At 46.0% G+C, this 26,252-nt stretch overlaps 1 protein-coding gene across 3 annotated transcripts in view; it reads right to left on the bottom strand.

Moving 5' to 3' along the window:
* Positions 1–26,252, bottom strand: part of LOC134353873 (serine/threonine-protein kinase BRSK2-like) — a 288,528-nt gene that overhangs the window by 71,181 nt on the left and 191,095 nt on the right. For 2 of the 3 annotated variants that reach the window (XM_063062367.1, XM_063062369.1), the window contains exons 2-4: positions 22,970–23,064; positions 15,690–15,775; positions 3,529–3,669 (exon numbers count right to left, since the gene is read on the bottom strand). In XM_063062367.1, coding sequence (XP_062918437.1) covers positions 3,529–3,669; positions 15,690–15,775; positions 22,970–23,064 — 322 coding nt within the window. Of the gene's footprint in view, positions 1–3,528; positions 3,670–15,685; positions 15,776–22,969; positions 23,065–26,252 lie in introns of those variants that run through there. The other variant, XM_063062368.1, reaches the window with a different exon arrangement.

Here is a 26,252-nt window from a genome sequence, read left to right as displayed (position 1 = left end):
GAGGGATTAAAGGAGCAGGGGCGACGTTACTAGTCAGGGACAAGGTCATGGCAGTACTCAGTCAGGACAGACTAGATAACTCATCTCGTGAGGCACTATGGCTGGAACTGAGAAATAAGGAAGGTAATGGGGCTATATTACCACCCAACAGTTTGTGGGATTTAGAGGAACAAATTTATACAGAGAATGCAGACTGCTGCAAGAAACATTAATGTTGTTATAGTTGGTGATTTTAACTTTCCACATATTGACTGGGACTCCCATACTGCAAAAGGACGAGATGGGATTGAGTTTGTCATATACGTTCAGGAAAGTTTCCTTCATCAGCACGCAATTGTCTTGTTTATTATTTACTGTAATGCCTGCACTGTTTTGTGCACTTTATGTAATCCTGGGTAGGTCTTTAGTCTAGTTTAGTTTTTGTGTTGTTTTACGTAGTTCAGTGTAGTTTTTGTATTGTTTCATGTAACACCATGGTCCTGAAAAATGTCTCGTTTTTACCGTGTACTGTACCAGCAGTTATGGTGGAAATGACAATAAAAAGTGACTTGACTTGAAATGTCCCAAAGAATGAGTGTGCAGTACTGGATCTGCTATTAGGGACTGAGACAGGACAGGTGTCAGAAGCTTGTATAGGGGAACACTTTCCATCTAGTGATCACAATGCCATTAGTTTCAAAGCAAATATGGAAAAGGGTTGAGATGATAAATTGGAGAAAGGCCAATTTTGATGGTATCAGAAAGGATCTGGCAAGTGTGGATTGGGACAGGGGGTTAAGTGGGAGGCATTCAAAAGTCAAATTTTGAAAGTACAAAGCTTGTATGCACCTGTAAGAATAAAAGGTAAAGATAACAGGTTTAGGGAACATTGGTTTCAAGAGATATTGAGGCCCTGGTTAAGAAATAAAAGAGATGCATAGCCAGTATAGGCAGGTAGGAACAAATGAAGCACTTATGGAATATAAGAAATGCAAGAGAAAACAAGAAGGAAATCGGGAGGGCTAAAAGAAGGCATGAGATTGCCCTAGTAGACATGATGAACGAGAATCTTAAGAGCTGGTTGGGTTCTGCTGATGGTTCTCAGCCCAAAACATTGACTGCATTCTTTTCCATAGATGCTGCCTGGCCTGCTGAGTTCCTCCAGCATTTTGTGTGGATATGTCTCTATCAGCTTTGCACATCAAGACACAGCAACTTTTTCCCATACTTCTTTACAAAACTGCTCAAGCTCTGTAAAATTGCATGGGGATCATGAGTAAACAGCCCTTTTCAAGTTCAGCCACAAATTCTCAATTGGATTGAGGTCTGGACTCTGACTTGGCCACCCTAGGACGTTAACATTTTTGTTTTTAAGCCATTCCTGTGTAGCAGTGGCTTTAAGCCTGAGGTCATTGTCTTTCTGGAAAACAAATCTTCTCCCAAGTCGCAGTTCTCTTGCAGACTGCATCAGGTTTTTAGATTCTGCTTTTACGCTGAGAGTAGAAGTACAGACAGGTGATCAGACTTACCCAAGAGTGGGCACAGGATGGCATGGCAAGCAGTCTTGATGGTGGTATAACAGTGGTCAAGTGTGTTGCCTCCTCTGCTTCCACAGGTGATACGTTGGTGGTAGTTGTTCAGAGAATTTTTCAAGCTGGCCTGATTGAAATCTCCCGCAATGATAGAGAAGGCATCAGTGTGCACAGTTGTTGAACTCCTCCAGAGCCTGCCCGATGTTGGCCTGAGGTGCAATGTACACCGCTACCAGGATGATGGCGGAAAACTCCCTCAGCAGACAAAATAGATGGCCAGTGGCATCCATCACGAAAGACCCTCACCATCCAGGACATGCCCTGTTCTCATTACTACCATTATGGAGGAGGTACAAGAGCCTGAAGATATTTTAGGAACATCTTCTCCTCCACCATCAGAGTTTTGAATGATCCACGAACACTGCATCACTATTTTGCACTATTTTTAAAGTATTTTTCTTATTGTAACTTAGAAATTTTTTATGTTTTTCCCTGTACTGCTGCCACAAAACAAAACATTTCACAATATCTATCACTGATAATAAACCCGATACTGCCTCGGATTACCATCTCAATGTACTGATGTGATGAAATGATCCGCGTGCATTGCATGCAAAGCAACATTTTTTGCTTACCTCAGTACATGCAACAATAATAAACCGATTTAACAAATGCATTAATTAACTTCCCGATTGAGATGTGTCACCCTGATCTGGGTAAGTCAAGTCCCAACTCATGTCCTCAGGGTTTCAACAATAACAGTATCCTGCACTTAATGGGTTCACCCCAACTTACGTGGGAGATAAAAAGCACAGATATAAAGTTAGAGGAAATCAAAGAACAGAAGCAGGCCCTTCTGCCCATCTAGTCCATGCTAAGTTCTTCATCTGCCCAGTCCCACCTACTTGCACCCAGATCATGTTCCTCCAAATTTCTCCCATCCATTTAATTTCTCCCGAGTGCTGCAATCGAACCAGCATTCGCCACTTCTGCTGGCAGCTCATTTCACACTCAAACCACCCACTGACTGAAGAAGTTCGCGCTCAAATTCCCCCTTTTTCACCCTTTACCTACAACCTCTAGCTCTAGTGCCGCCCAACCTCAGTGGAAAAATCCTGCTTGCATTAACCCTATCCATACCCCTCATAATTTTTCCTACCTCTATCAAATCGCTTGACATTCTCTTGCGCTCCAGGGAATAAAGTCCCACCCTGTAACTCAGGTTCTGAAGTCCCAGCAACATCCTTGTAAATTCTCTGTACTTTTTCAACGTTATTGATATTTTACCTGTAGGCAGGTGATCAGAATTCCACACAATACTCCAGATTTGGCCTCACCAACATCTTATATAACTTCAACATCACATCCTATTTTCAGTACTCAGTACTTTGATTCATGAAGCCTAATGTGCCAAACGCCTTCCATATGGTCCTGTTTACCTCTGACACCACTTTCAAAGGATTATGGACCTGTATTCCCAGATCTCTCTGTTCTGCCACACCCCTCAGTGCCCTAAAACTCACTGTGCGAGACATCGCCCTCGTAAAGTGCAATACCTCATGCTTATCTTCATTAAATTCCATCTCCCATTTTTCAGACCATTTTACCAGAACTAGCTACAAGCTTAGTACCCTTCCTATACAATCTAGGTGTCATTCGCAAATTTGCTGATCCAATTTACCACATTGTCATCCAGACTGTTGATATAAATGACAAACAACAATGGACCCAGTACCGATCCCTGTGGTACACCATTAATCACAGGCCTCCAGTCAGAGAGACAACCATCTACTACCACTCTCTGGCTTCTCCCACAAAGCCAAAGTCTAATCTAATTTACTACCTCACTCTGAATGCCAAGCGACTGAACCTTCTTGACCAACCACCCATGTGGGGCCTTGCTAAAGAGTTGGAGCTATTCTCCAGTAAAACGAACCCCAACAGAGTGGGTGATCCATACCTCAGAGAAAGGAAAAATAACAAGAGGACCTTCACATCAATAAAAATGTTTCCCTACCAGATGGAGTGACTATGACAGAAATCCAGTGCAGATATAATTTGTCGGAAAAACTTGCGAGCTTCTTTTGGTGTCAGTCTTCCCTTTTTGACGAGGTAATCGAACAATTCCCCTCCAGACACATGTTCCAGCACTAAATACCTGAATGAAGGAAAGGAAAGTACCAAGAAAGTGAAATCTTTCCACCCCAGCACAAAATTAGTCAACTTAACACGTTCCAGAAGGTTTGAGAGTCCAGGGGTAAATTTTGCTAATCAGAAGACAGAAGTATCCAGGTTCAGACTCTTGCACCAGTCTCTCTTGGCAACTGTGTCTCCAAGAACAGGATTTTAAACACTCACCCAGGATTGAATCCTAATCTTTTGAGGAAGGAATGAGGGAAGGTGCGAGAAATAAAAATAATAAAAGAAGTCAACAAACAGGGAAGGAATGTAAGAAAAAGCATAGCAAAGGAAGGAATGAGGAAGTGGATGATGGAAATTGGAAGGGATAGATCACAGAGAGAGTAGAAAATGAATCTGGGAAAGGGAAGCAGAATGATTCACCTCTGAACTTAAGTGATTGCTTTCAAACAGAATCAACTCCAGCAGAACCATTGTCATAATAAGTGTCATCAGCGCTTTTGACACCTGTAACATCACTCATTTCACAGGGTATCCTAGAAACTTAAACCAAGTCCACACGCTCTATTCAGGGGCCATTCACCACGTTAGAGCCCAGTCACCTACACTACAAAGAAAAGTCTGTAGGCTTCAGTTTATTTCATCATACACTTCATTTTTTAAAAAATTAACCCTATTGAATCTCACCTTAATGTTCAATTCTTTACCCTAAACAATAATCTCTTGAATTTCTTAAACAGGACAGCCCAAAATTTACCTCTTCCCAAACAGTACCTTGAGAAAATCATGCACAGTATGTGTGTAAGGGGTTATGATTAAAAGGCAGGCAGGGCTGAGTCCATGGCTGGATCAGCCATGATCTTATTGAATGGCAGAGCAGGCTTGGTGGGCCATATTTTCCACTTCTGCTTCTTATGTTCTTATAATGCATCCATAAAGTGATGACAACCTGAAAATAACAATTGCTACTTTCAATAAATACCAGTATCTTGCAACATATTACTACTCATTGAAAGGAGCATTGGAGGGATTGAGTTCAAGAGCCCCGAGCTTATGTTGCAGCTCTATAAAACCTGGTTAGACTACACTTGCAATAATATGTTCACTTTTGGTCACCTGGTTATAGAAAGGATGCAGAGGAGAGTTACTAGGACGTACCTGGACGAGAGAGCATGTCTTATCAGGATAGGTTGAGGTTGCTCGAGCTTTTCTCTTTGGGAACGAAGGAGGATGAGAGGCGATTTGATAGAGGCATAGATCAACTGGATTGCCAGAGACTTTACCCCAGGGTGGAAATGGCTTATAACAGGGGGCGTAAATTGAAGGTGCTTGGAGGGAAGTATAGGGGGATGTCAGAGGTAGGTTTTTTTTACACACAGGGTGGTGGCTGTGTGGAACATTCTTCTAGAGGAGGTGGTAGAGGCAGGTACATTAAGGCTGTGTAACAGGCTGTTAGACAGGCACATGGATGAGAGTAAAATGGAGGTCCGTGTGGGAGGGAAGAGTTAGACTGACCTTAGAGTAGGTGAAAAGGTCCGCACAACATTGTGGGCTGAAGCTCCCATACTATGCTGCAGAGTTCTATTTCCTATGTCCTATGCAATGGCTCCCCTATGGGTAAGATGAAGGCATGCAAGGCTACAGCAACTTCTACAGGACCAACCAAAGGTGTTATTGTCTTTTCCAAATATATTTTCTGTGATTGCAAGACCCTGCTGGATATAAAGAACTTAAAGTACTGCAGGTGTAATCCATCAGTGAGTTGCTCGTTGGTGGAGAACCTGGAGGAGCTGGGCTTGGTGTTGTTCCGTGACGGAGAGGAGCTGGACTTGGTGTTGTTCCCTGTGACGGAGAGGAGTCAAGAGTCGGTGGAGGAGCTGGGCTTGGTGTTGTTCCGTGACGGAGAGGAGCTGGACTTGGTGTTATTCCCTGTGACGGAGAGGAGCTGGACTTGGTGTTGTTCCCTGTGACGGAGAGGAGTCAAGAGTCGGTGGAGGAGCTGGGCTTGGTGTTGTTCCCTGTGACGGAGAGGAGCTGGACTTGGTGTTGTTCCCTGTGATGGAGAGGAGCTGGACTTGGTGTTGTTCCCTGTGACGGAGAGGAGTCGGAGTTGGTGGAGGAGCTGGGCTTGGTGTTGTTCTGTGATGGAGAGGAGCTGGACTTGGTGTTGTTCCCTGTGACGGAGAGGAGTCAAGAGTCGGTGGAGGAGCTGGGCTTGGTGTTGTTCCCTGTGACGGAGAGGAGTCGGAGTTGGTGGAGGAGCTGGGCTTGGTGTTGTTCCGTGACGGAGAGGAGCTGGACTTGGTGTTGTTCCCTGTGACGGAGAGGAGTCAAGAGTCGGTGGAGGAGCTGGGCTTGGTGTTGTTCCGTGACGGAGAGGAGCTGGACTTGGTGTTGTTCCCTGTGACGGAGAGGAGTCGGAGTTGGTGGAGGAGCTGGACTTGGTGTTGTTCCCCGTGACGGAGAGGGTCAGAGTCGGTGCATGGAGGGTGTGTGCAATTTGATACAGTGATTGTCTCTGTTGCTTTTCTTGTGATTGCAAGACCCTGTTGGACATTGGTACTGTGGAATGCTGCAAGTCTAGTTCACTGGTTCGAGGGTGTGACAGACGGTTGGGGAGATGTGTTGCCTCGGTTGTGGCAAGGACTAGGCCTTCGGACTGTGAGGTCACCTGTTGAAGTTGCCAGGAGGGGATGCATTGATGTGGTGTTTATTAGCGTGACCAACAGCGTGGCCTCAGTCGCAGCGAGGCTAGTATCTCCTGTTTGCAACAGTCCAGGAGAGAGGCATCAGAATTGGTGCTGGAGGGGCTGTGGTAGGGAGTCCATGCTGGTTTGCTTGGTAGAAGAGTAGGCCTCAAGCCGCAGTGTTGCCTATTTGCAACTGCCAAGGAGAGAGGTGTTGGAGTCGGTGGGGTGCAACGTCCATTCTGGCATCAGTGCTGCCCTCCAGTGTTCAGTCGGCAGAAGACAAGCTGTATTGTGTTCAACTACAGACTACTGCAACATTCATGGACTAAGGAACTTGGGCTATTTTTTGTGTGACTGTAGTTTACTAAACATAGAAACATAGAAAACCTACAGCACAATACAGGCCCTTCAGCCCACAGTGCTGTGCCAAACATGTATTTACTTTAGAAATTACCTAGGGTTACCCATAGCCCTCTATTTTTCTAAGCTCCATGTACCTATCCAGGAATCTCTTAAAAGACCCTATTGTATCCGCCTCCACCACCGTCGCTGGCAGCCCATTCCACACACTCACCACACTCTGCGTAAAAAAAACTTACCCCTGACACCTCCTCTGTACCTGCTTCCAAGCACCTTAAAACTGTGCCCTCTCGTGCTAGCCATTTCAGCCCTGGGAGAAAGCCTCTGCCTATCCAACCAATCAATGACTCTCATCATCTAAAACACCTCTATCAGGTCACCTCTCATCCTTTGCTGCTCCAAGGAGAAAAGGCCATGTTCACTCAACCTATTCTCATAAGGCATGCTCCCCAATCCAGGCAACATCCTTGTAAATCTCCTCTGCACCCTTTCTATAGTTTCCACATCCTTCCTGTAGTGAGGTGACCAGAACTGAGCACAGTACTCCAAGTGGGGTCTGACCACAGTCCTATATAGCTGTAATATTACCTCTCAGCTCTTAAACTCAATTCCACGGCTGATGAAGGCCAATGCACCATATGCTTTTTTAACCACAGAGTCAACCTGCATAGCAGCTTTCAGTGTCTTATGGACTCAGACCCCAAGATCCCTCTGATCCCTCCACACTGCCAAGGGTCTTACCATTAATACTATATTCTGCCGTATATGACCTACCAAAATGAACCACCTCACACTTATCTGGGTTGAACTCCATCTGCCACTTCTCAGCCCAGTTTTGCATCCTATCAATGTCCCGCTGTAACCTCAGACAGCCCTCCACACTATCCACAACACCCCCAACTTTTGTGTCATCAGCAAATTTACTAACCCATCTCTCCACTTCCTCATCCAGGTCATTTATAAAAATCACGATGAGTAGGGGTCCCAGAACGGATCCCTGAGGCACACCACTGGTCACCGACCTCCATGCAGAATATGACCCGTCTACAACCACTCTTTGCCTTCAGTGGGCAAGCCAGTTCTGGATCCACAAAGCAATGTCCCCTTGGATCCCATGCCTCCTTACTTTCTCAATAAGCCTTGCATGGAGTACTTATCAACTGCCTTGCTGAAATCCATATACACTATATCTACTGCTCTACCTTCATCAATGTGTTTAGTCACATCCTCAAAAAAATTTAATCAGGCTCATGAGGTACGACCTACCGTTGACAAAGCCATGCTGATTATTCCTAATTATATTATGCCTCTACAAACGTTCATAAATCCTGCCTCTCAGGATCTTCTCCATCAGCTTACCAACCACTGAGGTAAGACTCACTGGTCTATAATTTCCTGGGCTATCTCTACTCCCCTTCTTGAATAAGGGAACAAAATCCGCAACCCTCCAATCCTCTGGAACCTGTCCCATCCCTACTGATGATGCAAGGATCATTGCCAGAGGCTCAGCAATCTCCTCCCTCGTTTCCCACAGTAGCCTGGGGTACATCTCATTCGGTCCCGGTGACTTATCCAACTTGATGCTTTCTAAAACTTCCAGCACATCCTCTTTCTTAATACCTATATGCTCAAGCTTTTCAATCTGCTGTAAGTCATCCCTACAATCGCCAAGATCCTTTTCCGTAGTGAATACTGAAGCAAAGTATTCATTAAGTATTGTATCTCTGCTATCTCCTCCGGTTCCATACACACTTTTCCACTGTCACACTTGATTGGTCCTATTCTCTCACACCTTATCCTCTTGCTCTTCGCATACTTGTAGAATGCCTTGGAGTTTTCCTTAATCTTGCCCACCAAGGCCTTCTCATGGCCCCTTCTGGCTCTCCTAATTTCATTCTCAAGCTCCTTCCTGCTAACCTTGTAATCTTCTAGATCTCTATCATTACTTAGTTTTTATAACTTTTCATAAGCTTTTCTTCTTGACTAGATTTTCAACACCCTTTGTACACCACGGTTCCTGTACCCTACCATCCTTTCCCTGTCGCATTGGAACATACCTATGCAGAACACCATGCAAATATCCCCTGAACATTTGCCACATTTCTTCCGTACATTTACCTGAGAACATCTGTTCCCAATTTATGCTTCCAGGTTCTTGTCTGATAGCCTCATATTTCCCCTTACTCCAATTAAACACTTTCTTAACTTGTCTGTTCCTATCCCTCTCCAGTGCTATGGTAAAGGAGATAGAACTGTGATCACTGTCTCCAAAATGCTCTCCCACTGAGAGACCTGACACCTGACCAGGTTCATTTCTCAATACCAGATCGAGTACAGCCTCTCCTCTTGTAGGCTTATCTACATATCATGTCAGAACACCTTTTTGAACACACCTAACAAACTCCACCCCATCTAAACCCCTCGCTCTAGGGACATGCCAATCAATATTTGGGAAATTAAAATCTCCCACCACAACAACTCTGTTATTATTACACCTTTCCAGAATCTGTCTCTCTATCTGCTCTTCGATGTCCGTTACTGTTGGGTGGTCTATAAAAAACACCCAGTAGAGTTATTGACCCCTTCCTGTTTCTAACTTCTGCCCACAAAGACTCAGTAGACAATCCCACCATGATTTGCTACTTTTCTGCAGCCATGACACTATCTCTGATCAACAGTGCCACGCCCCCACCTCTTTTGCCTCCCTCCCTGTCCTTTCTGAAACATCTAAAGGACGTTTATGATATACTGCTATCAAATATGTGGTATATGTGTCTTCTGAAGTGTGTGACTGTGGGTATTGTGTTTTGTACCATGGCTCGGAGGAACAATGTTTTGTTTGGCTGTATTTAGAGGTTTCCATGTATGGTTGAAGGACAATTACACTTAAACTTGAACTTCAAATCAGAATCAAAATCAGGTTTAATATCACCAGCAGATGTCATGAAATTTGTTGTCTTTGTGGCCAGCAGTACAATGTGGCAGGAAACATAATAATAGAACGTAAACTTGAACTTAAACTTGCGAAAACTGTAAGCTGATTTAGCACTTAACACATCTGATCAAGTCACTGACTTTACACTCTCTCTGATGTTCTCAACATTTATTTATTATTATTGTTTTGTTTCTTTCTTTTTATTTGCACAATTTGTTGTCTTTTGCGCATTGGTTGTTTGTCCATCTTTGTTTGTGTGCAGATTTTCATTGATTCTATTGTGTCTCTTTGTGCTTACCGTGAATGCCTGCAGGAAAATGAATCCCATGGTGATATACACGTACTTTGGTAACAAATTTACTTCGAACTTTGAAGTTGGGTAGAGGAGACCAAGTGATTCATTCACCAGTCTGCATGGTGCTGCAGAGTGTTGTGCTGCCCTGTAGCTTAGGAGAAGTATTGTAGGTTCCTGCTTCCTGGTGAAATCGAGTTGACCTCCTGTTACCTGTTTATGCCACATCTCCTTCGGACGAGGAACAATTTTCCAATGAGGAGAAATGTTCTACTGGTCTCCATGATGGAAGTGACATCCACTGTGCGCCATGATTTATAAAGGGAATGGGCAGGAGCCAGAAATGGACCTTCCTTCTTCTATCATGGGTTCAGCCCTCCCCCCACCAACACACACACACACACACACACACACACACACACACACACACACACACAATTATCTGCATATTCATATGCTTATCTCATAGTCTCTTAAATTCTTGTATGCTATCTGCCTCCACAACCACTTCTGGCAGTGAATTTTGGTCCCCACAACCCTCTGTGTAAAAAACTGCATATATCTCCTTTATACTTGCCCTCTCTTACGTTTAATACATGTCCTCTTGTACTAGACATCTCAGTCCTGGGGGAAAAAGATACTAACCATCTATCCAGTGATTCTCAACCTTTTTTTGGACACGACACCCCCCTTAGGAGCTCTTCTCAGGTTCCAGGGCCCCCATTTCAATTTCTTGAATTGTAATGAACTGACCAATCCCTCTTCAACGTCCCATTTTCAGTCGGCGGCTGAATCATTCTATCAATGCCTCGTATACAATTATAATTTTCTACAATATCTCCCCTCAGCCTCCGCTGCTCCATAGAAAAAAGTCCTAGCTTGTCCAACCTCACCTCATAGAATCATCAACATCATCATTACGCACCGTGTCATATGGCGTGGGCAATCATGGTCTTTTGACCATGAGTGTCCTTGACAAAGTTTTCTACAGAAGTAATTTGTCATTGTCTTCTTCTGGACAGTGTCTGTACAAGACGGGTGACCCCAGCCATTGTCAATACTCTTCAGAGATTGTCTGCCTACGCATAACCAGGACCTGTGATATACACCAAATGCTCATACAACCATCCACCACCTGCTCCCATGGATTCACGTGGCCCTGATCGGAGGTCTAAACAGGTGCTACACCTTGCCCGAGGGTGACCTGCAGGCTCATGAAGGGAAGGAACATCTCACACCTCCTTTGGTAGAGACGTACCTCCACCTCGCATCCCCACCATCCATACCTCATTGGACATGTCCTCCAAACCAAGCAGCATCCTGGCAAACTCCCTTTGACCCTCTCCAAAGCCTACTCATCTTTCCTTTACATGTAGAATTAAACACAGTAGTCTAAATGTGGTGTAACTAGAGTTATATACACTGTAACATAACTTCCTGACTCTTGAACTCAAGGCTTCATCTCATGATGGCAAGTATGCAATTGTGTGCAGTTTTGGTCCCCTAATCTGAGGAAAGACATCTTTGCCATAGAGGGAGTACAAAGAAGGTTCACCAGATTGAGTCCTGGGATGGCAGGACTTTCATATGAAGAAAGACTGGATGAACTGGGCTTGTACTCGTTGGAATTTAGAAGATTGAGGGGGGATCTGATTGAAACGTATAAGATCCTAAAGGGATTGGACAGGCTAGATGCAGGAAGATTGTTCCCGATGTTGGGGAAGTCCAGAACGAGGGGTCACAGTTTGAGGATAGAGGGGAAGCCTTTTAGGACCGAGATTAGGAAAAACTTCTTCACACAGAGAGTGGTGAATCTGTGGAATTCTCTGCCACAGCAAACTGTTGAGGCCAGTTCATTGGCTATGTTTAAGAGGGAGTTAGATATGGCCCTTGTGGCTACAGGGGTCAAGGGGTATGGAGGGAAGGCTGGGGCGGGGTTCTGAGTTGGGATGATCAGCCATGATCATAATAAATGGTGGTGCAGGCTCGAAGGGCCGAATGGCCTACTCCTGCACCTATTTTCTATGTTTCTATGTTTCTATGCTATTAGACTTTCTCAACCATCTACCTGATCTCAAAGTCCTTCTGTTCACCAGCACTCTTATGCATCCTGCCACTAACCCTGTCCCTTTATGTTGGATCTCCTAAGGTGCACCATCTCACACTTGGCCAGATTAAACTCAATCTCTGCCCATATCTGCAATTGATTCCTATTGTATTCTTTGGCAAACTTTTATCCAATCAAAAGTTGATTGCCACCAAAATTTGGGTTGTCTGCAAAATTACCCATTCAGCCTACCACATTTGCATCCAAATCATTTATATATATATATATATAAAAACAAACAGCAGAGGTCCCAGTACAGACCATAAGACATAGAAGCAGAATTAGGCCACACAGCCCACTGAGTCTGCTCAGCCATCCCATTATGGCTGATCCCGATCCCACTCAATTCCATACACCTGCCTTCTCACCTTAACCTTTGATGCCCTGACCAACCCGGAAACTTACCAATTTTCACTTTAAATATACACATGGTCTTAGCCTCCACTGCTGTCTGTGACAGAGCATTCCACAGCTTCACTACTCTCTGGCTAAAAAAATTCCTCCTTGACTGTTCTGAAGGGTCTGCCCTCAATTTTGAGGCTGTGCCATCCAGTTCTGGACACCCCAGCCACAGGAAACATTTTCTCCACATCAACCTTATCTAGTCCTTTCAACACCTGGTAGGTTCCAATTAAATCTCCCTTGCATTCTCCTAAATTCCAGTGAGTACAGGCCCAAAGCTGCCAAACGCTCCTCATATGTTAACGCTTTCATTCCCAGAACCCAACTAGTCTCAGGCCTCCAGCCAGAGTAAGTCCCATCCATAATGTCTTCTCTGGCCAAGCCAATTCAGGATTTCACCCGCCAAGTCATCGTAGGTTCTATGAATCCTAATTTTCTGGATATGCTCAACTATGTCAAATACTTTATTAAAATCCTATCCCTGAGAATCTGCTCCATTTGTTTCCCTGCTGTTAACTTATTAATGCTTTGAGTTGAAACATCACTTGGAGTATGTTCTGTTCTGGTCACCTCATTATAGAAAGCGTGTGGGAGCTTTAGAAAGGATGCAGCGGAGATTTACCCAAGATGCTATCTGGATTAGTGAGCATGTCTTATGAGGATAGGTTTAGCGAGCTAGGGCTTCTCTCTTTGGAATGACAGAGGATGAGATGACATGTACAAGAAATCAAGAGGCTTCTTCCCAGGGCAGAAATGGCTATTATGAGAGGACATTACTTTAAGGTGTTTGGAGCAAAGTAATGGGGGGGGGGGGTTGTCAGAGTTAGCTGGTGCGTGGAATGTGCTACCGGGGTGAAGGTAGAGGCAGATACATTAGGGACATTTAAGGGACTCTTAGATGAAAGAAAAATGGAGGGCTGTGTGGGAGGGAAGAGTTAGATTGATCTTAGAGTAGGTGAAAAGGTTGGCACAACATTGAAGGACCTGTACTGTGCTGTTGTGTTCAACTGTGTGTTCTCTGTTCAATATCCTTTGCAACACCTCCCCTATGGGTAACATGAAGGTATGCAATCCCTCTGACATTTACCCCATACTTTCCTCCAATCACCTTCAAAAGATGGCCCCTGGTGTTAGCCACATCTACCCTGGGAAAGAGCCTCTGCTATCCACTTGATGTGTACCTCGTCATCTTGTGCACCTCTATCAAGTCACCTCTCATCCTCCTTCCCTCCAAATGGGATGCCACGGTGGGGTAGCGATTAGTGCAACACTATTACAGCTCAGGCTGTATCAGAGTTCAGAGTTCAATTCCGGCACTGCCGGTCAGGAGTTTGTGTGTCCTTCTCACTTACTCCCATAGTTCAAAGCAATACTGTACCAGTTAGCAAGTTAATTGGTTATTGTAAATTTTCCTGTGATTAGGCTAGTGTCAACTAGGTGGGTTTCTGGGCGGTTTGGCTCATTGGGCCTGAAGCATGCCGTATCTCTAAGTTAAAAAATGAATAGAAACCCCGCGCTCACTCTGCCTTTCCTCGTAAGACATTCTCTCCAATCCAGGCAGCATCCTGGTAAATCTCCACTGCACCCTCGCTAAAGCTTCCACATCCTTCCTATAATGAAACAAAACAGAATTCCAAGGGTGGTCTAACCAGGGTTTAATAGGACAGCTCTTGAACTCACAGCTCCCAATACAATCACAAAGGCCTCAACATGACCACACATTTGCTTAGTGCAAGGAATGACTATCTGATGGCCACTCTTGAAGTAGGTGGGTGCATGGAATGTGCTACCGGGGGTGATGGTAGCAGCAGATACATTAGGGACAGAGGTTCAGTGTCTTTGCTTCTAACAGCTCAAACATCTGGGCAGTTATGATGGGCACTCTGGTATGGAGTGAACCTGGCCTCCATAATGGAAGAGGTTCCCATGGTGGGCGCTCCAGTACGAGGTAAATCTGGCAATAATGGGAAGGGTTTCCATGAAGGGATGGGTCCCACCAACATCCTCTGCCTGTCAACTCGTTCTGATGCGACCCAGGCTCCATTAGAGCACCCACTCTCCCTAACTTTGGTCCATACCATAACCTGTGACAGATTAAATTCCTTCATATCATGAGAGAACATTTCACGTAACAGCTGTACAGGACGTTGGTGAGAACACACTTGGAGCACTATGCACAGATCCAGTCATCCAGCTATAGGAAGGATGTGGTTAACCTAGAGAGGGTGCAAAAAATTTATAAGGATGACTCTGGGACTCAAGGGCATGAATTATAAGGAATGAACAAGAGGAAATCTGCAGATGCTGGAAATCTGAGCAACACACACAAAATGCTGGAGGAACTCAGCAGGCCAGCAGCATCTATGGAAATAAGTACAGTCGATATTTCGGGCCGAAATCCTTCGGCAGGGTTCAAAACCCGTCCTGCTGAAGGGTTGCGGCCCAAAACATCAACTGTACTTTTCTCCACAGATGCTGCCTGGCCTGCTGAGTTCCTCCAGCGTGTTGCGCATGTTGCGTGAATTATAAGGAGATGCCTCGGACATCTGGGTCATAGAAAGGATGTTTCCAATAGTGTGAGAGTCTGAGAGCAGAGGGCACAGCCTTAGAACAGAAGGACATCCATTTAGAACATAAGGGAGGAGGAAGTTCTTTACGCAGAGTGCTGTGAATCTCTGGAATTTATGGCCACAGCCGGCTATGGAGGCCAAATCATTGGGTTTATTTATAGTGGAGGTTGATAGGTTCTTGATTAGTAAGGTTCTCAAAGGTTCTGGGGAGAAGGCAGGAGAATGGGGTTGAGATAATAAATCAGCCAATGACGGAATGGCAGTGCAGACTTACTTGTCTGAATGGCCTAATTCTGCTTGGCCTTATGGAGGCCATGGGGTGTTTCCGATCCCCCAGGAGAGTGGGTGGGGAGGAGGAGGAAGGCCCAGTGTAACTGCTCTCCCCGAGATCTGCACCTCCAGTTATGTGGCCCTCCCTTGTGAGGGTGTGTGTGTGTGTGTGTGTGTGTGTGTGTGTGTGTGTGTGTGTGTGTACGCGCGCCAGCCACAGGGTCTTTGGGCATCGCCACAGTAGTGGGCAGAAGCTGGTGGCTGGCATGGGAAAGCGTGCCACACCTTGGCATCACTGGCCCTCACCCAAAGAAACTCTTCCTGCAAACGGTCAGGATCGGCCACTACTGCCTCCGGAGAACCCAGCGAGGGCTGCACACCACAGAGCGAGTGAAAAACATAATAATACCTACAAATATTTCTTATTTTCATAGACGTCGTGGAGCTTCAGTACGTGAGGGTGTTCGATCAGCTTCAGGATAGCAATCTCTCTTTCCACCTACGTCAGAGCAGAAAGGGAAGGTGGTTACACACACACTCCTCATTCCGGACAAAAGGTCACTCAGCCTCTTTGGGCTGCTCACCATTCCACTAGACCCCAACTGGCTGCAGAATCGGTACAGGACTCGACAGTAAGTGGCGAAAGGAGTGCGAGGTGGTGTGTTTTTGGGAAATCAAGTCAGGGCAGCACGGTGGTGCAATGCTACTACTGTACCAGCAATATGGGTTCAATTCCATCGCTATCCATAAGGCACAGCCGCCCCCGACACCGCGTACGTTTCTTCCAGGTGCTGCGGTTCCCTCCCCCATTCCAAAGTCATGCGAGTTAGAAGGTTCATTGGTCACAGGGGTGTAACTGGGTGGTGGGGACTCATTGGGCCGAATAGGCCTGGTACTGTGCTGTATCCCTAAGGCCTGGTACTGTGCTGTATCCCTAAGGCCTGGTACTGTGCTGTATCCCTAAGGCCTGGTACTGTGCTGTATCCCTAAGACCTCGTACTGTGCTGTATCTCTAAGGCCTGGTACTGTGCTGTATCCCTAAGGCCTGGTACTGTGCTGTATCTCTAAGGCCTGGTACTGTGCTGTATGTCTAAGGCCTGGTACTGTGCTGTATCCCTAAGACCTCGTACTGTGCTGTATCTCTAAGGCCTGGTACTGTGCTGTATCCCTAAGGCCTGGTACTGTGCTGTATCCCTAAGGCCTGGTACTGTGCTGTATCCCTAAGGCCTGGTACTGTGCTGTATCCCTAAGGCCTGGTACTGTGCTGTATTCCTAAGGCCTGGTACTGTGCTGTATCTCTAAGGCCTGGTACTGTGCTGTATCCCTAAGGCCTGGTACTGTGCTGTATCTCTAAGGCCTGGTACTGTGCTGTATGTCTAAGGCCTGGTACTGTGCTGTATCCCTAAGACCTCGTACTGTGCTGTATCTCTAAGGCCTGGTACTGTGCTGTATCCCTAAGGCCTTGTACCGTGCTGTATCCCTAAGGCCTGGTACCGTGCTGTATCCCTAAGGCCTGGTACTGTGCTGTATCCCTAAGACCGCGTACTGTGCTGTATCTCTAAGGCCTGGTACTGTGCTGTATCCCTAAGGCCTGGTACTGTGCTGTATCTCTAAGGCCTGGTACTGTGCTGTATCCCTAAGGCCTGGTACTGTGCTGTATCTCTAAGGCCTGGTACTGTGCTGTATCTCTAAGGCCTGGTACTGTGCTGTATCCCTAAGGCCTGGTACTGTGCTGTATCCCTAAGGCCTGGTACTGTGCTGTATCTCTAAGGCCTGGTACTGTGCTGTATCCCTAAGGCCTGGTACTGTGCTGTATCCCTAAGGCCTGGTACTGTGCTGTATCCCTAAGGCCTGGTACTGTGCTGTATTCCTAAGGCCTGGTACTGTATTCCTAAGGCCTGGTACTGTGCTGTATCTCTAAGGCCTGGTACTGTGCTGTATCCCTAAGGCCTGGTACTGTGCTGTATCTCTAAGGCCTGGTACTGTGCTGTATCCCTAAGGCCTGGTACTGTGCTGTATCTCTAAGGCCTGGTACTGTGCTGTATCCCTAAGGCCTGGTACTGTGCTGTATCTCTAAGGCCTGGTACTGTGCTGTATCTCTAAGGCCTGGTACTGTGCTGTATCCCTAAGGCCTGGTACTGTGCTGTATCCCTAAGGCCTGGTACTGTGCTGTATCTCTAAGGCATGGTACTGTGCTGTATCCCTAAGGCCTTGTACTATGCTGTATCCCTAAGGCCTGGTACTGTGCTGTATATCTAAGGCCTGGTACTGTGCTGTATCCCTAAGACCTCGTACTGTGCTGTATCTCTAAGGCCTGGTACTGTGCTGTATCCCTAAGGCCTCGTACTGTGCTGTATCCCTAAGGCCTGGTACTGTGCTGTATCCCTAAGGCCTGGTACTGTGCTGTATCTCTAAGGCCTGGTACTGTGCTGTGTCCCTAAGGCCTTGTACCGTGCTGTATCCCTAAGGCCTGGTACCGTGCTGTATCTCTAAGGCCTGGTACCGTGCTGTATCCCTAAGGCCTGGTACCGTGCTGTATCTCTAAGGCCTGGTACCGTGCTGTATCTCTAAGGCCTGGTACTGTGCTGTATCCCTAAGGCCTGGTACTGTGCTGTATCTCTAAGGCCTGGTACTGTGCTGTATCTCTAAGGCCTGGTACTGTGCTGTATCCCTAAGGCCTGGTACTGTGCTGTATCCCTAAGGCCTGGTACTGTGCTGTATCCTTAAGGCCTGGTACTGTGCTGTATCTCTAAGGCCTGGTACTGTGCTGTATCTCTAAGGCCTGGTACTGTGCTGTATGTCTAAAGCCTGGTACTGTGCTGTATCTCTAGGTAATTATAAAAGTCAAAGCAGGACTTTCACAGTGTGTGCTTGAGTGCTGGGAACATTCTACAACAGGGGGACACTGGAGTTAGATTCACGGTTCCCTGAAAGTGGAGTCACGAGGTTGGTGTAAAAGGCTTTTGTCAGACTGGCCTTCATCATTTAGGGCACTGAGCACTGAAGTTGGAAGGACTTGGTGCAGTTATCCAGGACACTGGTTTCTGGCAGTCTACCCTATCCATATCCCTCAAATTATGTAAATGTATACCCCAATCATGTCCCTCTTCACCTCCTCTGCTCCAGGGAAAACAGCCCGAGTCTCTCCTTCATCCCAGGCAACAGCCCAGAAAATCTCCTCTACACCCTCTCCAGAACCATCGCAACCAATCTAAAAAAAAGCCTTCTTTGTTCCAGCAAAAGCAGCCCCAGACTCTCCAGTCTCATCTCATACCCTTTGCCCTTGATGTTCAACATGATAACAGTCATAGACAGAGTGGATAGAAACATAGAAACATAGATAACCTACAGCACAATACAGGCCCTTTGGCCCATGATGCTGTGCTGAACATGTATTCATTTTAGAAATTACCTAGGGTTACCCATAGTCTTCTATTTTTCTGAGCTCCATGTACCTATCCAGGAGTCTCTTAAAAGACCCTATCATATCCGCCTCCACCACTGCCGCCGGCAGCCCATTCCACGCACTCACCACTCTCTGCGTAAAAAGACTTACCCCTGACATCTCCTCTGTACCTACTTCCAAGCACCTTAAAACTATGCCCTCTCGTGTTAGCCATTTCAGCCCTGGGAAAAAGCCTCTGACTATCCACACGATCAATGCCTCTCATCATCTTATACACCTCTATATGGTTACCTCTATCTTCCATCGCTCCAAGGAGAAAAGGCCGAGTTCACTCAACCTATTCTCATAAGGCATGTTCCCCAATCCAGGTAAAATCCTTAACCAGAGACTTTTTCCAAAGACTAATAGCTAATATGAAGGGACATAATCTTAAGGTGATTGGAGGAAAGAACAGTTGTGATGAAGGGTCTCAGCCTGAAATGTTGACTGTTTACTCTTTTCCACAGCCGCTGCCCGGCTTGCTGAGTTCCTTCAGCATTTTGTATGCGTTGGTTGGGGGAATTCAGAATTAGGTTATGTGCCCAGAGAGTGGTGGGTGCATGGAACTCCTGCCAGGGGTGGTGGTAGAGGGACTTTAAAAAACCCTTAATTAAGCACACAGATGGTAGAAAAATTGAGGACAATGTATGAGGAAAAGCTTAGATCAATCTTAGAGGTAGCACACATCATGGGCAGAAGGGTTTGTACTGTGCTGTAATATTCTATGTTCCATGTTACACAGCACAGCCAGTCCCTCCAGCACTTTCACATTTCTCACTGAGATCACACACCTAGCCCTGGAGAGGAATCAGGTTCTCACTCTGAGATCACGCACCTGGCCGAAACATGGAATCAAGCTCTCTGCAATTACGCACCTACATCACTACAGCCACTGAGCTCTCCCCTTATGCCATTAGCTCTCCTGTTATCTCACACTTGCCTCTCTCTAAGCAGCTTTTATCAAGGACACATCCCCCACCCAGCATTCAGTCATGCTCTGTCCTCACGGCTGCCATCGAGAAGGAGGTCTGGGCGCCACATCACTGGTTTCAGGTACAGTTATTACCTTCAGCCACCAGGCACCTGAACCAGAACTGACTGATAAAGGATTATTGTTATTAATTTTGTATTTGTACAGTTTCTCTACTTTGTGGTTTTTCATTGATTCTAATATGTTTCTTGGTATCTACTCCGAATGCACACAAGAAAATGAATCTCAGTGTATGGTGACACGTAGGCATTTTGATATTAAATTTACTGACTGTGAGTCATTATTGGCCAGCTATTTGACTAGAGAGGCCATCATAATCGACCAGAGTCTGCATTTGTCTGATACCCTGAAATGAGGAGGGCATCTGCAAGAGATTCTCAAATTAAATTTCATAGCAAGACCCACATTTTGGTGGTTTGAAAGGAAGAGAGAGGGGTGGGGAGGGAATTCCAGAGGCTCGGGCTTTTCCTAATATTTTAGTAGTTCAAGTTGAGCTATGATTCATTTCCACCACCTATCCAATCACATCTCCCCAGGTCTCCCACACCGTCCACCTGAGGCCAGGGACAACAGGCTTGGTTTCTGGACAGCTGAGTCTTTCACAAAAGGGTGATATCTCATTAGCAGTTTCTTTACTCTTGGTCCAGGGCATGACATGTTGCCCTGAGAAGGTGCATGAAGTCCCGAACCACTGCAGTGGGCTGAGGGAGGTGAATTCAAGATCTTTACGGCAAACCCAACGGGGATTCTAACCACCAAGTCATCACATTCAAAGCCACTGCCATCACCAAGTTCTCATCAACAGTCTGGGTGTCACTCCTGACCAGAAACTCAAATGGGGCAGCCACATAAGCACTATGGTTATTTCATTTATTAATTTATTACCTATTTATAGATATAGTGTGGAACAGGCTCTTTCAGCACCACCCACAACCCACCTATTTAGCTCTAGCCTAATCACTGTATAATTTACCATGATCAATTACCCTACTAACCAGTAGGTCTTCGGACTGTGGGAGGAAACCAGAGTACCCAGAGGAAACCCACGCGGTCACGGGGAGAACGTACAAACTCCTTCCAGGCAGCAGCGGGAATTGAACCCGGGTCATCGGTACTGTAACCATATGCTACCATATCGACCAAGATCAGATTAGAGGCTAGGTATCCCAGGATGAGTGACTCCCTCCTGATCCACCAAGGCAGACCAGACTTGACAGGCTGAATGGCCTAATTCTTATGATCTCTCCGTGATCTACCATTCAGGAGTTTGATGGAACATTCTCCACATCCTGGATGTCTGAAACTCCAACAACAGTCAGATAGCTTGACATCATCCAAGGCAAAGCAGCCTGCCAGACTAGATCCTCATCCACCATACTAAACATTCCTCCCCTCCATCACCGGCACACCATGGCCACACAGTAACCATCCTAAACATTCCTCCCCTCCATCACCAGCACACCATGGCCACACAGTAACCATCCTAAACATTCCTCCCCTCCATCACCAGCACACCATGGCCACACAGTAACCATCCTAAACATTCCTCCCCTCCATCACCAGCACACCATGGCCACACAGTAACCATCCTAAACATTCCTCCCCTCCATCACCGCACACCGTGGCCACACAGTAACCATCTTAAACATTCCTCCCCTCCATCACCGCACACCGTGGCCACACAGTAACCATCCTAGATGTTCTACCCACCACCACCGGCACACCGTGACCACACTGTGTACCACCAACAAAATAATCCCCCTGGATATTCCAACAGTGTCTTCCTAACTTCACTGGAATGGAGGAAGATGCAGGGAGCTCTTATAGAAGTATACCAGATTATGGGGGGGGGGGGGTTATAAATAGGGTAAATGCAAGCAGGACTTTCCCCTCAGGTTGAGGGAGACGACGATAGACCATAGGACAAGGGTGACAGGTGAAATATTTAAGGGGAATCTGAGAGGGAACTCTTCTACTCAGAGGGTGGTGCAAGTGTAGAATGAGCTGCCAGCAGAAGTGGTGGATGTGGGTTCAACTGTGACATTTAGGTTTGGATAGGTACATGGATGAGAGGGGTATGGTCTGGATGCAGACAGATGGGATTTGGCAGAAGACCAAGCTGGCATGGCCTAGACAGACCAAAGACCCTGTTTCTGTGCAGTGCTGCTCTACGACTCTAACACCCCACCTCCCGCAACCTCTACCACGAGAAAGGACCAGGGCAGTCGCCACAAAGGGGGAGATAGCACCACCAGCTGCAGGTTTCCCCTTCCTTTATTGCTGGTGACCCTCTCCCCCCATCAACAGAACCTATCGGGCCACCTTCACCTGAAGGACCTCAGATGTTCAAGAAGGCAGCTCACCGCCGCCTAAGTGATCCTGTAAACCATGACCCAGTGACCAAGCAGAACTCAGCTGCTACGCTCTTTGCACAGCCTATACCCTATGGGTAGGAGAACAACAGGGTAAGTACATTAATTTAGACAGTAGTGTTTTCCTCAGGAAATGGAATTGGAATTGGTTAGTTATTGTTTTCATTACTCAAGGTGTAAGAGATTGCGTGGAGAAGGCAGGAGATTGGGGCTGAGAGGGAAATGGATCAGTCATGATGAAATGGCAGAGCAGACTCGATGGGATGAATGGCCTAGATCTATTCCTATATCTCATAGTCTCAGGGTCTTGTATCTGACATACGGTGAAAAGCTTGTGCTGTACACTGTTCACTCAGATCAGGATAGCGTAACAGCACGATGCTATTACAGCTCCGGGCATCGGAGCTCAGAGTTCAATCCCAGTGAACTCTGTAAGGAGTTTGTACATCTGCCCCGTGGAATGTGTGGGCTTCTTCCAAGTGTTCCAGTCTCCTCTCACAGTATTAACTGGCCATTGTGAACTGTCCTATCATTAGGCCAGGGTTAAATAGGTGTGTTGCCAGCAGAGTGGTTCTAAAGGCTGAAAAGGCCCGTTCCGCACCGTACCTTTAAATAAATAACTAAATAAAATCATTTCATTGCATTGAGGCACAGTAGTACGAGGTGAAACAATAAAAATAAAGAATAAAGCTATAGAGAAAGTGTAAACAATAAGGAGGAAAATCATAGTGAGATAGATTGTGAGGTCATGTGCTTATTGCATTGAAATGTGCTTCACAGGAAGTGAAAAATATGAATACAACAACCAGAGCAGATACACGCCAATGAAAAAGGCCTAATCTGTTTAGACAAGAACCAATAAGCCAGCCTCTGGTTGATTCTCACCTTCATGAGGACAGACTCTGTCAACTTCTCGCGGTTTACAATCTTTACTGCAACCTTTTGCCCCGTAATGCAGTGAATGCCGAGCTTCACCAGCCCTGGAACGAAAGAGAGAAGAGAAACACTGGTAACTTAGTCAGCTACACAGGTTTTGAATATTCACTTTTGGGTTGTACCCACTGTTGGCATGTCCAGAATTTACTGACCGTCCCTAACTACCTGGGGAAGGTAACATGAAGCCATCTTGAGTCCCTCAGAAATGGAGGATGAGTGGTTGAAAGAGGAGAGGAGAGATAGAGATACCCCTGGTGTAGAGAGTATTATTATTGTTTGAGTCATGGAACAATTCAACACAAGTACAGGCCCTTCAGTGCAAGAATGGATCACAGGATCAACCAAGATCTGATTCAAGGAAGCTGCAAGTTTGAGGGACTGTGCAATCTACACCTGATCCTTTCTCTTAAATCAACAGTTACTCCTTATGGTAGTTAGTTCCACTTTCTCCGTGACCTCCCACATCCCTTATGAGATTTTCTGCTGGCTATCTTCTGCTTCAGAGCTCCAGTGACTCAGGTTCGATCCTGACCCCAGTGCGTTCCCTGCAGACATTCAACAGTCCCCCGTGACTGAATGGGTATTCCCCTGGGTGCTCCCATTTCTCAGTACAGTACGGTACAGGAACAGGCCCTGTAGCCCACGAGATGTCTGTTCTGAAACCGATGCAGAATTAAGCTAAATCCTTTCTGCCTGCACATGATTCGTATCTCTCCATGTGTCTGTCTAATACCACATTGCTCCCACATTTTAATGGACATGCGGATTGGTAGATTACTTGGCCACTGTACCTTATCACTAGTAAATGATACCAGTGCAATTAGAAACATAGAAACATGGAAAACCTACAGCACATTACAGGCCCTTCGGCCACAAAGTTGTGCCGAACATGTCCTTACCTTAGAAATTACCTAGCCCTCTATTTTCCTAAGCTCCATATACCTATCCAAAAGTCTTTTAAAAGACCCTATTGTATCCGCCTCCACCACTGTTGCTGGCAGCCCATTCCACACACTCACCACTCTCTGCGTAAAAAACTCACACCTGACATTTCCTCTGCACCTACTCCCCAGGACCTTAAACCTGTGTCCTCGTGGCAACTATTGCAGCCCTGAGAAAAAGCCACTGACTACCCACACGGTCAATGCCTCTCATCATCTTATACACCTCTGTCAGGTCACCTCTCATCCTCTGATTGGAATACAGATTGAATGTGTGATGAGAATAGCTCTCAATGAAAATTACTGGCAGATCGGGTTTCTCTGAGAGCTTGCATGAACTCAATGGGCTGAATGGTCTCTTACAATGACAGGAAATGTACACTCAGTGGCCATTTTTTTCAGGTACATCTGTACACCTGCTCATTAAAATAAATATCTAATTAGCCAATCATGTGGCAGCAGCTCAATGCATAATAGCATGCGGACATGGTCACGAGGTTCAGTTGTTCAGACCAAACATCAAAGTGGAGAATAAATGTGATCCAAGTAACTTTGACCATGGAATCTTTGTTGGTGCCAGATGGGGTGATTTGAGTATCTCAGAAACTTCTGATCTCCCAGGATTTTCATGCACAACAGTTTCTAGAGTTTACAGAAATTAGTGCAAAAAAACCCAAAAGAAAACATTCAGGGAACAGCAGTTCTGTGGGTGAAAATTCCTTGTTAATGAGAAAGGTCAGAGGAGAATGACCAGACTGGTTCAAGCTGACAGGAAGGCGACAGTAACTCAAATAACCACACATCACTACAGTTGTGTGCAGAGGGTATCTCTAAATGCACAACACATCAAACCTTGAAGTGCATGGGCTACAGATGCAGAAAACCATGGACATACACTCAGTGGCCACTTTATTAGGTACAGGAGGTATCTAATTAAGTGGCCACTGTGTGCATTTATGCCGCTATTTTTGGATGCAATCTCTAGGTCTGCTCTACGAAACCTCCTCATAATCATTAAGTCCTGCCACACACCACCACTGCCAACCTTCTCTCTTGTCGTATGTTAAACCAGGCTGCCTGGGCAAACACAATGCAGCATGGAACCTTGGAGCCTGAAGCACCAGTATGACCCACTCTCCCGATACAATCTTCAAGTCTGCAGGACTGTTGGTGGCTGCAAGAGGCAGCACACACTTCCCACTTGACCCCGTGAATATAAAACCACCTCTTTCATTTGAATGAGTTTGCTGATCTGGAATTAAAAAGACCTTTCTTTTTTAAAACTATTTTGATTAATATTAATAGATTAAAATATCCATTAGTTTTCAGTCAAGTGAAGTTTATTGCCATGTGCACAAATATGGTGACCTACTGGTGCAATTTCAAACCTACTTGCAATAGCATCATAGACCGATAGGTATAGATAGCAAACCAAAGATGACAAGACCCTCCGGTGGTTGATGTTGACCTTGGGTGCTGCATCCAAGCAGTGTATGTGATAGGCAAGCCAGAGCAGTACGATACGGAGAGCAGGTTGATGTCCGTGGAGCAGGCTCCCCCTATCCATGCGGCTGAAGAATCCAAAGGAACGTCAGAGACCAACATAGTTTGGCACCAGTGGTGTCGCAGGAGTTGCCAGTCAGCATTGAACTCAACGCAGGACTGCCTCAGGGACTCCAGCTCCGGATTTTTCCTTTGGGGCTTCTCCTGAAGCCTTCCCCATGAGTGGGTACAGCCGCAAAGCAGGGGAGTTTTGAGATCAAAAATTTCCTTCTCCTAGATGAGCTGCCTACCACAGCTGACGAGCCCCGTATGCCCGAAGTGACTGGTATTTAGGTGCCAGTAACCCAGCTTTGTCCCTTCTGGCAGTAGAAACAGTTCTGCCAGGCTGAGTAACTAAGCCACATGTGAAGGTCAGGAGCAGGACGTAGTTGTCACAGGCTATTTGAGACACACACTACTGGGAGCATTTAATAGTTAGTGGGAGCTTATTCCCTCTACCTCCCCCGGCTATGACAACCTTAAGGAACCAAACCGAACTTAAATTATACATAAATTGTAAAGACAGAGAAGAGAGTAAGTGCAAAACAAGGCATAGGTACAAAAACATGTACAATTTAAAAAATCATTTTATTATTAAATATTAATACACTTTAACTGCATCTATGTGTCCAGTGACATAAAACAGTGAAGAAGAAGCGGACCATTCGTCCCTTGATGCTGGTTCTATCAGTCAATAGGATGTGGATGATCTCAGACATCACGGGCGTTGCTTCTACATTACGTTGCTT

This window comes from Mobula hypostoma, chromosome 11 (assembly GCF_963921235.1).
Source record: "Mobula hypostoma chromosome 11, sMobHyp1.1, whole genome shotgun sequence".
NCBI lineage: Eukaryota > Metazoa > Chordata > Chondrichthyes > Myliobatiformes > Myliobatidae > Mobula > Mobula hypostoma.
Note: the sequence above shows the minus strand (reverse complement) of the source record. Positions and strands in the feature narration are given on the sequence as shown.